The sequence below is a fragment of the Scardinius erythrophthalmus genome (assembly GCF_964197995.2).
Source record: "Scardinius erythrophthalmus genome assembly, chromosome: 24".
NCBI classification, from domain to species: Eukaryota; Metazoa; Chordata; class Actinopteri; order Cypriniformes; family Leuciscidae; genus Scardinius; species Scardinius erythrophthalmus.
In genome coordinates, this window is record NC_138244.1 from 306,600 (window position 1) to 324,638 (window position 18,039).

The window sequence follows — 18,039 nt, forward strand, 5'->3', positions numbered from 1 at the left end:
ATTTGTGTGGTCCAGTTCTGGCCAGCTCAGCTGTCAGAGGTTTATACAGTAAATTTAACAGAATATTTTACAGTGACGTGTAACTTCGTGTCATGTGACTGTTTTGCAGTGTCGCACTAATGCATGATATAGAATAACTAAAATAATTATTTATTGAGCCAGACGATGTGATGTGCCTGGCTGAGGCAAACACACTGTTATTATTGAGCATCATAACATCAACAGAATGTGTGAGATTATTACAATAGCTTTCTTAAATCTGTCCAAGCATGTTCTTTTGCGTATGATCCTGTAATGATTCAGTGATATGTGAAATATGAATGTGTTATTTTGAGTGTGTAATCTGAAACAGAGACAGTCCTGCTCTGACTCATCTATATAACAAACCTTCATCTTTCCATGGATTCAGTGCATCCCTTCATCATGTGACTAAAGCATCAGATTCAGTGCATCCCTTCATCATGTGACTAAAGCATCAGATCCAGTGCATCCCTTCATCATGTGACTAAAGCATCAGATCCAGTGCATCCCTTCATCATGTGACTAAAGCATCAGATCCAGTGCATCCCTTCATCATGTGACTAAAGCATCAGATCCAGTGCATCCCTTCATCATGTGACTAAAGCATCAGATCCAGTGCATCCCTTCATCATGTGACTAAAGCATCATCAGATTCAGTGCATCCCTTCATCATGTGACTAAAGCATCATCAGATTCAGTGCATCCCTTCATCATGTGACTAAGGCATCATCAGATTCAGTGCATCCCTTCATCATGTGACTAAAGCATCATCAGATTCATCAATGTCAGGATCATGTGAAGCCCAACAACTTTTAGTCCAGATATCTGTAATGTTTTCTCAAGGTTTATATTCATGTCTTGACTTTCTCTGAGTGAATCTTTAGTTAGTAAGTAACATCTCAGCCTAACAGTGTATTTGTGTCGTGTGATAGTAAAGCATAAACCACTGATCAGTTCAGGCGTGAAGTCTAATATGGAAAGGCCAGGAGTTTATGTTGTGAAAGGTTGTGGCACAGGAAAACAGCATAAGATCAGTCCCAGAGAAGCCGCCGGTCATCAACAGCAGCTGAAGATCATCTGATCCCACAAGAACTACTTCACATCTGTGACAGAAAAGAGGTCGGACGGATATTTTGTGAATGTCTAAAGGCTGAGGAAACACATGTAGCTCATCTCAATCTTGAGCTATTAAACAACTCTGTGTGTGTGTGTGTGTGTGTGTGTGTGTCTGCGAGTGTCTGTCTGTGTGAGTGTGTCTGTGTATGTGTGAGTCTGTGTGAGTGTGAGTGTGTCTTTGTGCGAGTGTGTGTGTGTGTGTGTCTGGGTATTTTGTAAATGTTTAGAGGAAACACATGTAGCTCGAGTCTCAATCTTGAGTTTTGAAGAAAGTCTAACTCATTTCCTCACTCATTTTGTAGCTTGTATTTTAAAGGTGCAGTGTGTAAGTTTTAACAGCATCTAGTGGTGAGGTTGTGAATTGCACCCAACAGAACAGGAAGTGATGTCGTCGTCTGAGACAGAATGTTCTCAAGAATAGCGAGGTCCATATTTCAGCGTTACAGAATGAATAATGCACACACAGGAGATGTTTGTTTGGTCTCTATAAAGTTTAATTGAAGACTGAGTTGAATGAAGCCGGTAATAATCACTGACAGGTTAGTCTAGTTAAAGAGTCTGACCTGTGCTTGAACTGAACCAATGAGTATGAAGATCAGTCCATTCAATCCCATCATGCATCTGGCCTCTGAATAACTGCAGGCCGCTAAAGCTCAAGGCATCCATGCATTTGGCAAAACTCTCTCACGCAGAAGAAGATCAGGAGAAGAGGAACTCAGTGCTGCCTAGAACCAGGAGAACACTTTACATCACCGCTTCGTTAAAAACAAGACACTTCTGATCCTGATACGAGCCTTTCTCCTGATCAATAACACAAAATATACGTCTATCATCAGATGAACAGCCAAACATATCATCCGTTTATAAAGGAGTGAACAGAAGTCATGTGATTTCAGGACTGGAATGAATCAGTTTTTGTTTGAATCAGCGACACTGAATATAAACAGACTGAAATGCTCATTAAAGTTAGCGGCGTAGCAACTGTTACAAACATTATTCTGAAAATAAAACGCAGTTAAATGACATTCATCACGAATCACCTGCGAACGACAGAATGATACAGTCAAAACAAAAGCGTTTGTGCTCAAGAATCAATTATAAATCACTGAATCTGTTCATCACATGATCATTATATTCATACGCCGTTTCGTCTGAAACACAAACGCATTCGTTTACATCAGCTGATCACCTTTCATTAGAGTGAAAACACAAACGTCCATTTCATTCAGCCGCTCGCGCTCCAAAGCACAAATCATAGTTAAAAAAATCTAGAGGTATGCTAATATAAAAACAGGTACGATACCGAATAGACCAATATCTATATAAATTATTGCATATATAATAATCCAGTAAAAGTGAAAGAATTGTTGCTTTGCTTTGACTGTATCCGTCACAGAAATAAGAGAAAGCCACTGATCTGACGACGACATAAAGACGAACATGAGACGCTCAGACGCTGATCCGTCACCGCTGAACCTCACAGGAAGTCTCGCAGCGGCACTTCCTGTGGCAGATCCTGCTGGACCAATCAGAGAGTGAGATGTTGTAAGGCATATTGAACTGACATTGAACACACGTTCTGTCCCGAATCTTCAGTCCGGACGGACTCGGGATCATGAGCGTGTTTCATCCGTGAGAGTTTGTTGAATCAGGATGAATCTACATTCAGAGAATCAAACTCAACAGAGCCGTGAGGATCAGCGAGGAGAAGAAGCCGAGAGACGGAGACGCCAGAGCCGCTGCACCTGCACACACACACACACACACACACACACACACATTAGAAAACTTCATAGATGAATCGACATTGTATTATAATAAATTAACTTTACATGATGAACTCAATCAACACTGAACTGAACTGATTCATACTGCACTGAACTGAATCAACACAGAACTGAATCAACACTGAACTGAGTTGAATCAACACAGAACTGAATCAACACAGAACTGAATAAACACTGACTCAGTTCAGTATTCACATTTTCATTTTTAGATTCAGTTCAGGAGTTGAGTATGAGCACCTGGTAGCTAGTTGTTCCTGAACTCGGTACGTTTAATGGCACCAATCAAAGTACGTCTTTACTACTGAGTACCAATTCACATTAAATACCGTTGGGTACCGGCACCGGATTTCATTAAAATGTGAACGGTCCCCAACCCTACCGAGAAGCCCCCCGAGATGCTGGATCTGTGCTGTGCATTCTGCAAGAGGTGCTGGAGCGAGGGCTGTCTGCCTCCACCCTCACACTGTGTGTCTCTGCCTCCACCCTCACACTGTGTGCCTCTGCCTCCGCCCTCACACTGTGTGTCTCTGCCTCCGCCCTCAGACTGTGTGTCTTTGCCTCCACCCTCACACTGTGTGTCTCTGCCTCCGCCCTCACACTGTGTGTCTCTGCCTCCACCCTCACGCTGTGTGTCTCCGCCTCCACCCTCACGCTGTGTGTCTCTGCCTCCGCCCTCAGACTGTGTCTCTGCCTCCGCCCTCACACTGTGTCTCTGCCTCCGCCCTCACACTGTGTGTCTCTGCCTCCGCCCTCACACTGTGTGTCTCTGCCTCCGCCCTCACACTGTGTGTCTCTGCCTCCACCCTCACGCTGTGTGTCTCCGCCTCCACCCTCACGCTGTGTGTCTCTGCCTCCGCCCTCAGACTGTGTCTCTGCCTCCGCCCTCACACTGTGTGTCTCTGCCTCCGCCCTCACACTGTGTGTCTCTGCCTCCACCCTCACACTGTGTGCCTCTGCCTCCACCCTCACACTGTGTGTCTCTGCCTCCGCCCTCAGACTGTGTGTCTTTGCCTCCACCCTCACACTGTGTGTCTCTGCCTCCGCCCTCACACTGTGTGTCTCTGCCTCCACCCTCACGCTGTGTGTCTCCGCCTCCACCCTCACGCTGTGTGTCTCTGCCTCCGCCCTCAGACTGTGTCTCTGCCTCCGCCCTCACACTGTGTCTCTGCCTCCGCCCTCACACTGTGTGTCTCTGCCTCCACCCTCAGACTGTGTGCCTCTGCCTCCACCCTCAGAATGTGTGTCTCTGACTCCGCCCTCACACTGTGTGCCTCTGCCTCCACCCTCAGACTGTGTGTCTCTGCCTCCACCCTCATACTGTGTGTCTCTGCCTCCGCCCTCAGACTGTGTCTCTGCCTCCGCCTTCACACTGTGTGTCTCTGCCTCCACCCTCACACTGTGTGCCTCTGCCTCCGCCCTCACACTGTGTCTCTGCCTCCACCCTCAGACTGTGTCTCTGCCTCCACCCTCACACTGTGTGCCTCTGCCTCCACCCTCACACTGTGTGTCTCTGCCTCCACCCTCACGCTGTGTGTCTCCGCCTCCACCCTCACGCTGTGTGTCTCTGCCTCCGCCCTCAGACTGTGTCTCTGCCTCCGCCCTCACACTGTGTCTCTGCCTCCGCCTTCACACTGTGTGTCTCTGCCTCCACCCTCACACTGTGTGCCTCTGCCTCCGCCCTCACACTGTGTCTCTGCCTCCACCCTCAGACTGTGTCTCTGCCTCCACCCTCACACTGTGTGTCTCTGCCTCCGCCCTCACACTGTGTGTCTCTGCCTCCACCCTCACGCTGTGTGTCTCCGCCTCCGCCCTCAGACTGTGTCTCTGCCTCCGCCCTCACACTGTGTCTCTGCCTCCGCCCTCACACTGTGTGTCTCTGCCTCCGCCCTCACACTGTGTGTCTCTGCCTCCGCCCTCACACTGTGTGTCTCTGCCTCCACCCTCACACTGTGTGCCTCTGCCTCCGCCCTCACACTGTGTCTCTGCCTCCACCCTCAGACTGTGTCTCTGCCTCCACCCTCACACTGTGTGTCTCTGCCTCCGCCCTCACACTGTGTGTCTCTGCCTCCACCCTCACGCTGTGTGTCTCTGCCTCCGCCCTCAGACTGTGTCTCTGCCTCCGCCCTCACACTGTGTCTCTGCCTCCGCCCTCACACTGTGTGTCTCTGCCTCCGCCCTCACACTGTGTGTCTCTGCCTCCGCCCTCACACTGTGTGTCTCTGCCTCCACCCTCACGCTGTGTGTCTCCGCCTCCACCCTCACGCTGTGTGTCTCTGCCTCCGCCCTCAGACTGTGTCTCTGCCTCCGCCCTCACACTGTGTGTCTCTGCCTCCGCCCTCACACTGTGTGCCTCTGCCTCCACCCTCAGACTGTGTGCCTCTGCCTCCACCCTCAGAATGTGTGTCTCTGACTCCGCCCTCACACTGTGTGCCTCTGCCTCCACCCTCAGACTGTGTGTCTCTGCCTCCACCCTCATACTGTGTGTCTCTGCCTCCGCCCTCAGACTGTGTCTCTGCCTCCGCCTTCACACTGTGTGTCTCTGCCTCCACCCTCACACTGTGTGCCTCTGCCTCCGCCCTCACACTGTGTCTCTGCCTCCACCCTCAGACTGTGTCTCTGCCTCCGCCCTCAGACTGTGTCTGCCTCCACCCTCACACTGTGTGCCTCTGCCTCCACCCTCACACTGTGTGTCTCTGCCTCCGCCCTCAGACTGTGTGTCTCTGCCTCCGCCCTCACACTGTGTCTCTGCCTCCACCCTCACACTGTGTGTCTCTGCCTTCACCCTCACACTGTGTGTCTGCCTCCACCCTCACACTGTGTGTCTCTGCCTCCACCCTCACACTGTGTCTCTGCCTCCGCCCTCACACTGTGTGTCTCTGCCTCCACCCTCACACTGTGTCTCTGCCTCCGCCCTCACACTGTGTGTCTGCCTCCACCCTCACACTGTGTGTCTCTGCCTCCACCCTCACACTGTGTGTCTCTGCCTCCACCCTCACACTGTATCTCTGCCTCTGCCCTCACACTGTGTGTCTCTGCCTCCGCCCTCACACTGTGTCTCTGCCTCCGCCCTCACACTGTGTCTCTGCCTCCGCCCTCACACTGTGTGTCTCTGCCTCCACCCTCACACTGTGTGTCTCTGCCTCCACCCTCACACTGTGTGTCTCTGCCTCCGCCCTCAGACTGTGTGTCTCTGCCTCCGCCCTCACACTGTGTGTCTCTGCCTTCGCCCTCACACTGTGTGTCTCTGCCTCCGCCCTCACACTGTGTGTCTCTGCCTCCGCCCTCAGACTGTGTGTCTCTGCCTCCACCCTCACACTGTGTGTCTCTGCCTCCACCCTCACACTGTGTCTCTGCCTCCACCCTCACACTGTGTGTCTCTGCCTCCGCCCTCACACTGTGTGTCACTGCCTCCACCCTTACACTGTATCTCTGCCTCCGCCCTCACACTGTGTGTCTCTGCCTCCACCCTCACACTGTGTGCCTCTGCCTCCGCCCTCACACTGTGTCTCTGCCTCCACCCTCACACTGTGTGTCTCTGCCTCTGCCCTCACACTGTGTCTCTGCCTCCGCCCTCACACTGTGTGTCTCTGCCTCCGCCCTCACACTGTGTCTCTGCCTCCACCCTCACACTGTGTGTCTCTGCCTTCACCCTCACACTGTGTGTCTCTGGCTCCACCCTCAGACTGTGTCTCTGCCTCCACCCTCAGACTGTGTGTCTCTGCCTCCGCCCTCAGACTGTGTGTCTCTGCCTCCGCCCTCACACTGTGTGTCTCTGCCTCCGCCCTCACACTGTGTCTCTGCCTCCGCCCTCACACTGTGTCTCTGCCTCCGCCCTCAGACTGTGTCTCTGCCTCCACCCTCACACTGTGTCACTGCCTCCACCCTCACACTGTGTGTCTCTGCCTCCACCCTTACACTGTGTCTCTGCCTCCACCCTCACACTGTGTGCCTCTGCCTCCACCCTCACACTGTGTGTCTCTGCCTCCCCCCTCACACTGTGTGTCTCTGCTTCCGCCCTCACACTGTGTGTCTCTGCCTCCACCCTCAGACTGTGTCTCTGCCTCCGCCCTCAGACTGTGTCTGCCTCCACCCTCACACTGTGTGCCTCTGCCTCCACCCTCACACTGTGTGTCTCTGCCTCCGCCCTCAGACTGTGTGTCTCTGCCTCCGCCCTCACACTGTGTCTCTGCCTCCACCCTCACACTGTGTGTCTCTGCCTTCACCCTCACACTGTGTGTCTGCCTCCACCCTCACACTGTGTGTCTCTGCCTCCACCCTCACACTGTGTCTCTGCCTCCGCCCTCACACTGTGTGTCTCTGCCTCCACCCTCACACTGTGTCTCTGCCTCCGCCCTCACACTGTGTGTCTGCCTCCACCCTCACACTGTGTGTCTCTGCCTCCACCCTCACACTGTGTGTCTCTGCCTCCACCCTCACACTGTATCTCTGCCTCTGCCCTCACACTGTGTGTCTCTGCCTCCGCCCTCACACTGTGTCTCTGCCTCCGCCCTCACACTGTGTCTCTGCCTCCGCCCTCACACTGTGTGTCTCTGCCTCCACCCTCACACTGTGTGTCTCTGCCTCCACCCTCACACTGTGTGTCTCTGCCTCCGCCCTCAGACTGTGTGTCTCTGCCTCCGCCCTCACACTGTGTGTCTCTGCCTTCGCCCTCACACTGTGTGTCTCTGCCTCCGCCCTCACACTGTGTGTCTCTGCCTCCGCCCTCAGACTGTGTGTCTCTGCCTCCACCCTCACACTGTGTGTCTCTGCCTCCACCCTCACACTGTGTCTCTGCCTCCACCCTCACACTGTGTGTCTCTGCCTCCGCCCTCACACTGTGTGTCACTGCCTCCACCCTTACACTGTATCTCTGCCTCCGCCCTCACACTGTGTGTCTCTGCCTCCACCCTCACACTGTGTGCCTCTGCCTCCGCCCTCACACTGTGTCTCTGCCTCCACCCTCACACTGTGTGTCTCTGCCTCTGCCCTCACACTGTGTCTCTGCCTCCGCCCTCACACTGTGTGTCTCTGCCTCCGCCCTCACACTGTGTCTCTGCCTCCACCCTCACACTGTGTGTCTCTGCCTTCACCCTCACACTGTGTGTCTCTGCCTCCACCCTCAGACTGTGTCTCTGCCTCCACCCTCAGACTGTGTGTCTCTGCCTCCGCCCTCAGACTGTGTGTCTCTGCCTCCGCCCTCACACTGTGTGTCTCTGCCTCCGCCCTCACACTGTGTCTCTGCCTCCGCCCTCACACTGTGTCTCTGCCTCCGCCCTCAGACTGTGTCTCTGCCTCCACCCTCACACTGTGTCACTGCCTCCACCCTCACACTGTGTGTCTCTGCCTCCACCCTTACACTGTGTCTCTGCCTCCACCCTCACACTGTGTGCCTCTGCCTCCACCCTCACACTGTGTGTCTCTGCCTCCCCCCTCACACTGTGTGTCTCTGCTTCCGCCCTCACACTGTGTGTCTCTGCCTCCACCCTTACACTGTGTCTCTGCCTCCACCCTCACACTGTGTGTCTCTGCCTCCACCCTCACACTGTGTGTCTCTGCCTCCGCCCTCACACTGTGTGTCTCTGCCTCCGCCCTCACACTGTGTGCCGCCTCTATCGCCGCACATCCCGACGCAGAGGATGGGAACTCCTTGGGTTAGCAGGACCTGATCGCCAGGAGGAGACTGAACCCCCCATACGCTCCTGGGACGGGTCTCTGGTGCTGACGGCACAGACCTCACTTTGAGCCACTGCAGGCGGCCGAGTTAGCAGTCCTGGTGCTTGCATTCACTTCCTAATTATACCCAAATTAGATGCAAATCTTGCACGCCAACTCGTTCAACACTCGAAGATGATAGGGAATCTTTCCTGCCGCTATCCCAGTTACGGCGACACGTAACATCTCCGTTCCCTCCTTCCGGGAACGAGGGTTACATAAACGAGAAGTTACACTGTAACAAGGACACCTTAAAATAAAGTGTAACCGTTTTGTTATTTCTTTCAGTTAACTTTATTTCAAGTAACGAAAGTGTCTTTGGTTGTTTGACTGAATTCAATGTGATTCGCTCTGGATAAAAGCATCTGCCAAATGCATAGAAATACAATGACAAACTGCTCATGAATGCAAGTCACTTTTGTATAAATGAGCGTTTCAGGAAGTTCTGCTGTCTGTGAGGACGCTGTACCTGGGATGCGCATGTGTGCGACGGCCCCGTCTCCGCCCTCGCTGTGAGCGCGCACCTCCACCAGGTAATCCTCCTTCATCCGCGGCAGATCGATGGACTGCTTCTCTGTGGTGTACAGCGTTCCGCTGGGCTGCCCCTCCTTCCGGTACAGGACCTGAGGGAGAACAGGGACAGGTCAAGAGCTGGACGTGTGAGTCGAAGCAGCAGCTTCTGTCAGAAACACAGTCTTCAAGCTCCTCTGGCCCCTCCAGTGTTGCTGTACGTCAACACTCATGTTCCTGGTCAGCTTCAGTCAGAATAACAGCGAGCATGACTTCAGTTACATGACGACTCGGCCGGTAATTTTAGTTTTGAAAGGCCAGTAAACATGGATATATGACGTTATATCTCAATGACTTATTAAAAAGCCTGAAACAATAACTATGATTATTCTGAACGACAGCAGGTCGAAATGTCTCACTAGAAACCTGAATGAAATGCAGAGGGGTTCAGCAGTGGAGGATTAAAGTTTGATTCCTGACAGATATACACTCAGAAAGCTGAAGTTTAGATTGATTATATATTGTAAAATGCACATGAGGGAACAACGTATTTTATTCAAAACTGATGATGTAATTGTCTCTGTGTATTGATTGATATCCAGTATTGATTTCTGGTGACATCATTGGGATATTGATAAGCATGTTTATCTGAAGGCAGAGTTTCTGACCTTATATCCGGCCACGTTGGACTCGTTGGCCAGCGCCTGCACCTTCTCCCAGCCGATGTTGATGGTCGTGGAGCTGTAGTGCTTCTTCGTGGTGAAGATCTTCGGAGGCTGACTGGGAGCTGAGGAACACCATCAGAGACCCGTCTCAAGCTCATACTTGGGCACATTGTATTCTGATATTGTGTGTATATATATATATATATATATATATATACTTTTTTTTTTTTTTTTTTTTTATTGACTGCACTTCTGACCCCTGGTCTTCATTCATCATATCTGGTCCTTGAGTCTTTAACTGTAAATCCACAATCGCCACAATACCCTACAATCTACATATATATATATATATGTGTGTATATTATTTTGACATTATACTACAGGGCCGTTGAATGCTTGAATCTGATTGGTTGACGAACGTTCTAAGGTGTGCATTATTTGAGATGGTCCTCAATGCAGTACAAAAGATCCGGGGGGAGGAGTCGGATCCAGATCCAACTCCTCCCACCTTACATACCTAAACCTACCCAACTCCACCCCCTGATCCCTAGACCCACCCCTAAACCTACCAATCTCCACCCCTTATATGAGATCCGACTCCTCCCCTCGGATCTTTTGTACTGCATTGAGGTGCTATTGCATTATTTTCAGGGAAACGCACAGCTAAAGTAGTTCCAGGCAGGTCTTGACCGCATTACAGTTCCATATCACTTCGCGTAGTTAACGGTAATAACGGAAAATAGGATACAATTCATTACAAGAAAAAAAACATTAAGCCGCATCAAAGAGTGTAGAAGTTACTTCTATACTCTTTGGCCGCATGCGCTTGATCTGGAATTTTCAATGTCTAGCTTCACAATCAATGGAAACATGCAGTTTAACTTGAATAAATAAAGTATATAGTCCTATCTATAGCCTAATCAATAGAAAATTATACTGAATATAGGCTAAATAAATGGATAATCCTGCAGCACGGATTATTATTGCAGATAATATAACAAATAAATAATTATTGATAGGCCTACTTGTTAAAAGGGCTTTGTGTTTCATTTATTTGGCTAGTCTGTCATCTGTCAATAATAGGAAAAAAAAGAATGAATTCGAATTAATTAAAAGGAATTGAATTAATAAATAAATAATAATATTGACGCACATGCTTTTCTGTCTCATTATTGCAACATCTCTCTAATAACTGCATTAATAACTGGGGACACACTTTAAGGCCGGTTATGAATGTAATTTGATACGACTGATCATGCCCAAACGCGTGTTCAGCGCGTTCAGTCTGTGTTCAGAGTCGGTGTTTAAAATCTGCTGCTGCGATGAAAACAGTCAGAGAATGTGTCAGCTAGTCGTGTGTCCCTGCATTAAGGCGGGCGTACACGGTGCGATTTTTGCTGTTTTTACGAGCTCGCAGATGATTTTTTTCACTCGGGAGAAATCGAGTGGAATCGGTGATGCTCGCATGGTCGCGGCTCGCAGCGTGTGAGAGGAATTACGAGCCGAGCCGAGCACGTTATAAGCACCTCCCCGACCTCCCGATCATCTTTAAACATGTTTAAAAAATTCGGGGAGTCGGCCCGATTTTCACCAGCTGTCCCCTATTTCCAAATTATACACAACCACGTGGGGCTATACCTCAGTGGCAGCAACCATACAGCATACACTGTCTCTCTCACACTCTCATACACACACACACACACACACACACACACACACACACACACACACACACACACACTTCTCTCAATTCAATTCTGTTCAATTCAATAAAGCTTTATTGGCATGACAAAAATACAATTGTATTGCCAAAGCATCAAAACAGCATAGAAAATTATTTTGAACATTGTACTACAGAAAATAATAATAATAATATTAAATAAAAATAATAAAATAAAAATAATAATTCTCTCTCTCTCTAGTTTTTATGTTGAATGGCTACTGTTCTCTGCTTTACAACAAATCATTAGCACACATATTTCTGTCATTTTTTCTATCTGAAGCTTTGCCTGCATGCAACATTGACGGTCTCTATGTTTAGCGCGAAAGCTCACGTGATTGCTGCCGGCTCGGGATAAAATTCGTACAGGACAGTCGTGCCGTGTACCAGCTGCATTGGCGCGATTATCAGTTAAACTGACTCGCAACGTGTGCAATATCTCACGACCTCCCGAGTGTCCGATCCTGGTCCGACCTCGCACCGTGTACGCCCGCCTTTAGTCTGCTATCATCAGTGGCTCAAACCTCCGTTACTAACTCTAAAATGACGTTTTGGAATTAGCAACGGAGGCATGGTATTAGATGCGTAAGAAATTAGTCCCACATACAAGAGCGTTTTAATGACAAAAACTTTACAAACGTCTTGAAATACATAATCTGAACAATGTTTCGAGGTGTGGTAACTGTAGTATAAGCGGAATAATTGACTTCAGGCCGTTGAATTATTAGAAAAATAATGCACACCCGAGGTGAACGGCCACAGTACTCCGCTTCGCGTCGTGACCGCATTACCACCTCGGGTGTGCATTATTTTTCTAATAATTCAACGGCCTGTCATCAATTATTCCTTACATAAGTACTGGTCTTTAGTACTGTGGACTGCTAGTTCAGTGTCTGGTCAGTGTGGTCAGACTCACGGGATTTCTTGGTGTGGATCTTGTGCCTCTGGCTGGCGGGTCCGTACCCGCCGCCGTTATACGCCCGCACCTCGATCAGGTAATGCGAGTCAGCTGTCATGTTGTCCAGGCGCGTGTGGTTCTCTCGACTCTGCACCGGAACCCACCGCACCGCCGCCTCGTTCTCCAGCGCCTCCCTCCAGTACCGGACCTGAGAGAGAACACGGGAGTTAACGCTGAGTTTAAAGGTGACACAGTATGCCCCTTTTCACCAGATGTGATATAAATCTCCGGTGTCCCCAGAATGTGTCTGTGAAATTTCAGCTCCAAATCCCCCAGATCATTTATTATAGCTTGTCAAATTTGCCCCTTTTTGGGTGTGAGCAAAAACACACAGTTTTAGTGTGTGTCCCTTTAAATGCAAATGAGCTTTAGCCCCGCCTCCGTTCAGAAGAGGGCGGAGTCTTCACACGAGCTTCAGAAACTCCAGCAATAACAGAACAGGCCAATCTCCCTCATCCAGAATCCCAGAATAACCAGTAGCGAGTGCAGCCTTACGGAGAGACTCAGGAAGAGCTTCTGAATGTTAGTGGAGACATTTCTGTAGATGTTGTGGAGTTACACTGATCATCTCATCATCATGTTGAACTTCTCCACAAGTGTCCACAGTTCCTGAGGTCTTTATAAGACAGCGGTGACATGTTCTGGTCAATAGTGTTCAGTGCTCGTCTGTGCTCAACCACAGAACAGCTTCAGGCTCTGCTGGATCTTCATCAGTGCGTTAGAACTGGTCTCTGTTGGCGCGTGTGGAACCAGATGTCGGCTGGTGTGTGTAAACGTGCAGATTAAGGGCCGGTGATATTATAATAAGATCCTCTTCATACGTCAGAAGGAGAGCGAAATCTGATCGGCTTATTTTTAGACATGCTTGCAGAGAAAGGCTCACCAGAACACAGTTACTGGGTTTCACTTTTCATGTTTTCTGGGTCGGTAGAAGCACTGGACCCGATTATAGCACTGACACACGGAGAGACTCAGATTATCATGATATGTCCCTTTAACGGAGAACAGTGTGTGACGGGCCGGTCAGTACCTGGTAGCCCTGGGCGTTCTGCACTGGCATCCAGGACACCACGGCTTGAGTGGCCGACAGCGCTCTGGCCTCGACGATCATGGGAGCGTCTGCCGGAACTGAGACACACACACACACACATCAGTCAGAACCTCTACACCTGAGTTACCTGTCGAGTCTGACGCTGCGCAGTCACTCACCGTCCTGCGCCGACTCGATGAAGGCGCTGACGCTGAACGGACCCTCGCCCTGACTGTTGAAGGCCTTCATCTTCACCTCGAACCTGCTGGACGGGGGGATTTTGGGGTCTTTGTGGACGTACTTCCGGGCCTGTGGATCGGTGACCGTCACCCGCAGCCACTCGGCGTCGTTCTGAGGCTTGAAGGCGATGATGTAGCCGAAGTTACTGCCGTAGTAGTACTGCGACTGGACCGGCTGCGGATCAGAACCACATCAGAACCAGAACCACATCAGAACCACATCAGAACCAAAACCACATCAGAACCAAACCACATCAGAACCTAACCACAACACGGCTCAGCTGCTTATTCACACACTATATTAAGACAATATATTTTACGAAATGTTATGTAATTTAAATATGCAAATTAGGCATTATCTAATTAAATATGCACTCATTTCCAGATCAGAAATCTGAACATTGGATAAAGCCAGGTTCAAAATTCTGGTTTGGATTTGCTGATATATTAAAGGTTTTTCCAGAGGGGATTTTGTCCTTGTCTCACTCAGTCTAACCCTCAACAGACAGAACAACTGTTCTATAAATCAGGCAAATCATACATGAACAAACCTTTAGGATATAGATATGAATAAAATGTAAAATGTTGTGTGTGTGTGAAGCTGCTCACCACCTTTACAGACTGAAATCTACAGATGCTAATAGATCAAGTGCACTAAAATAAACACTTAAATGTGTGTTTTGGATGTTTTCTTTCACTAGTCTGAAAGAAGACAAGTTATAAAAGCAAAACAGTTATTTCACCAATAACAATAAACTGTTTTTTGTTGTTGTTTGTTTCAGTTTCAACCAGCTGTCACTCACATGAGATCCACCAATAGCAAACCACAACCATCCAACCATCCAATCAATTCCCCACAGACAAAATCAAGCCCCGCCCACATTTGCTCTTGTTCCAGAAAGAATTGAAGATGAGTGTCAGATGAAAATGACAAGAGAAAGTGTGTTTTGCTGTTATTCAGAGAGACTGGGGTTGATGATAATGTGAGCTCTGGTACCGTCCATGTGATGGTGAGCTCGCGACTGGCTCCGCCTCCTCCACCGATGTCTGACGGAGCCACGACCGGCCCTACAGAGCGAGAGAGAGAGAGAGAGAGAGAGAGAGCGAGAGAGAGAGAGAGAGAGAGAGAGAGAGAGAGAGAGAGAGAGAGAGTCACTACATACATGACGATGTTCACGGTTGCACTGTAATGCAGTTACTATGGTCAGAATGCTTTTAATACTCAGTGTTAAATATGCCTAATCACTAACTACTTTCTAACTGAGACTAAAATCACATCTGTTAAACGCTGTGTGTGATCTTCCTCGAAGGGGGTTCGAACGCAACTGTGTCTGTTTTGTGTCTTGTTTTCTACTTATTTTCTATCTATATATATAAATATATTTTTCTTTTCCTCTTCTTTATGTATTGATGTCGTTTATGATTGTAAAGCACTTTGGGCAACCTGTGTTGTATTAAACTGTGCTATATAAGAATAACAAAGAAAGAAAGAAAGAAGAAAGAATTAGTGTTAGAGGTTTAATCACATCAATATCTGCAAAAAAAACAAGGTCCAAACGAAGCTCATAAAACAGTCATGATGATAATCACAATCACACAACTTACTGAATTACCAGTATTAACCCTACTGAAATGAAATCAATTATTTTTAAATTATATCTCATGACTGATCAAAAATACTGTAAATTTATGAAACTTAAAAATAATTTTCTAACACAATAACATCAATGTTACTCGAAAATGTTTTCAAAAAATATATACTCGTACTAATAATGAAAAAGCTGTTGCACTGGTTGATCAGTAGGTGGCAGCAGAGGGAATGTAGGGTTGTAGGTCATATAGTCTCAGACCTAGACGGATGGCTGAACGTCTGATGCATTTGGCACACTTTTCTGGAAACACTTCAGGAGTTTGGAAGTCGCGATCTGATTGCTTGAATTCTACAGGGCGTCCGGGAGACGTGTGTGTCACGTTCTTTATCAGTACGCCTGGAAACAAATGCTGTGACGCCAAATCCCCTCGTGGAACAAGAAAGCCGTCGTTTACAACTGTGACAATGAGGCTTACCAGGATCAACGAAACGCGGGATTTTCAGAAGTATGTGAAGTTTGCTTCCATTGTTGCTGTAAACTTGCACAACTTTCTTGAATGAATCATTTATTAGATTGAAGACAAAATTTTACTGTTTAATGTTATTTTTCTTTATTTTATTTTTTAATAATTTGTATAATGTATTTTGTGAAGTCAGAGAATGTTGTACATGTGTGCTGAGGAGAGATATGGGATGAGCTATATTTAGCATACACGTATGTGTGCAATGTTTATTTCCAAGTTAGTATTTTTTGTATGGTTTTACTTTCAGTTTTAGCTACATATAATAAACCTGATGCATACTCATGTTTACTCACAGCATTCAGTCTGAAAGTGTGTGTTAGATATGGGAAAGTATATAAATTTGTTTTAGTAAAATATTAAATATATTTTACTAAAGTATTTTGAGACAAATTTAACTCATAAATAAAAACAAAAGTCTGCAAACAATCATGACCCACATGATCACAACAGAAATAAAATCCAAAACAACAAATAAATTATGCATCTTATGACAGTGCTTAATAATTTACCAAATTTGGTTCCTGCAGTAAAAACTATGGATTTTTTTTAGTATGTTTAATGTACCACTTCCTGTTCAAAGCAAAGCCGAACGCAGAGGGAGGGTTAAAGGATCTTGTAATGGTGTGGTGGTAATTGAAGGCACAAGACGAAGATGAGGGTATATGATGAAAAAGCTTAGGTGGCAGTGATGAGGCGGAGGCTTAGGTGGAGGGCGTGGAGCTGGTGACGGATGGTGATGAGGAGTCTGTGGAGGACCATGGTGGAGCTGACGGTGCGAGGACCCAGGGAGGAGTCCAGAGAGAGTACTGAACCCTGGGACCAATCGGTGGAGGCAGAACCATGGTGAGTGGTGGAGGAACCAGTGGAGCAGAGAGGCTGATGGACCAGGGCGACATCGCAGGCTTGGAAGGCTGGCGCTGAGCTGCGGGCTCGCGGGACTGAGGCGGTGACGGGGACTCGGATGACCGGGGCGACGATGTGGCGAGCGAGGATGATGGGGAGGTCGGAAAAAGGGAGTAGCCCGATGAAGCCGTAGGGGTGCAGGGTGAGGGCGCTGCCGGAATCCCTAAAGTCCGATGTGGAAGCCTCCGGGCAGACGGGCCACGGAGGCGTGGAGGGAGCGATGAGCCGAGGCGATGGTGACGTGCCGACAGGCCGAGGTGGAGATATGTAGCGGGGGACTCGGCCTCACGCCAAGCTGGTGGAGGGGAAGCCCGAGGCGCAGAGGATGATCCGCACGGAGTGAGCCGAGGAGCTGGACCACACCAGTGGTGCCGACGGACACAGGGGACTGGCCATGACCAGCGATGGAGACGGGATGAGGACAACAGGCAGGGATACGGGCAGAAGACTTCCGGACGGGACCTGAGAAGATGATGATGACTCGAAGGTGGGGACTTGGATCCGCGGACCACAGGTCTATTAGGTCCAGGTCCGCTCCTGGCTCTGAGGTGGACTGACCTGTCTTCGTCAACTCCGGGGCCTTGATGTTCTTCGGCTCTGGATCCTCGATGATCTCCGTGGGCGCCTCGGCTCGCTGGCTGTGAGGGTGATGCTTCCGGAGGGCCAAGGCCAGGAACCCAAGCCACTTACGGTTCTCCGAGAGGAGAAGGAGTCGCAGCGCTGGTGACTCAATTTCTTTTTCTCTTTGAGAGGTCGGTTCTTCTGTAACGGTGTGGTGGCAATTGAAGGCGCAAGATGAAGATGAGGGTATAACACATTGTTTACTTATAAAACTCAGGCAGAACCACAGCTAACATTAACGAGAATGAGGGACTGAACAGAACAGGGAGTATAAATACAGAGGATGAAATGAGGAAACTAGCTAGACACAGGTGGAGGAAGATGAACTAATCAGGGACTAACGAGAACAGGTGCAGACAGACAGAACATAACTGTGGCAGATCTGGGGTCAGTGAAGGGCAGACGGGACTCACGGGCTTCTCTGGTGGTGATGCGGGGCGAGGGGTCACTGGGCGGGCCGGTGCCCAGTGTGTTGGTGGCCGTGACCCTGAACTCGTACTCCGTCCAGGGCGTCAGGTTGATCACTGTGGCCATTTCTGAATTTCCCTCCACATTCACTGGAGCTGAAGACACAGAATCAGTGCTTTAGATCCGAGTGCTCTAAAGAAGATCAGTAGCTACGTTTACATGGACACTTTTTGC

The 18,039-nt window shown here is 48.9% G+C and overlaps 1 protein-coding gene across 5 annotated transcripts in view; it reads right to left on the bottom strand.

The window, feature by feature from the left end:
- Positions 1–1,609: 1,609 nt before the first annotated feature.
- Positions 1,610–18,039, bottom strand: part of cntn1a (contactin 1a) — a 62,599-nt gene continuing 46,169 nt past the window's right edge. For 3 of the 5 annotated variants that reach the window (XM_081355915.1, XM_081355917.1, XM_081355916.1), the window contains exons 17-24: positions 17,811–17,960; positions 14,756–14,826; positions 13,699–13,933; positions 13,520–13,617; positions 12,448–12,637; positions 9,815–9,933; positions 9,106–9,259; positions 1,610–2,882 (exon numbers count right to left, since the gene is read on the bottom strand). In XM_081355915.1, coding sequence (XP_081212041.1) covers positions 2,803–2,882; positions 9,106–9,259; positions 9,815–9,933; positions 12,448–12,637; positions 13,520–13,617; positions 13,699–13,933; positions 14,756–14,826; positions 17,811–17,960 — 1,097 coding nt within the window. In that variant the 3' untranslated portion in view covers positions 1,610–2,802. The remainder of the gene's footprint in view (positions 2,883–9,105; positions 9,260–9,814; positions 9,934–12,447; positions 12,638–13,519; positions 13,618–13,698; positions 13,934–14,755; positions 14,827–17,810; positions 17,961–18,039) is intronic. The other 2 variants (XM_081355918.1, XM_081355919.1) reach the window with 2 other exon arrangements.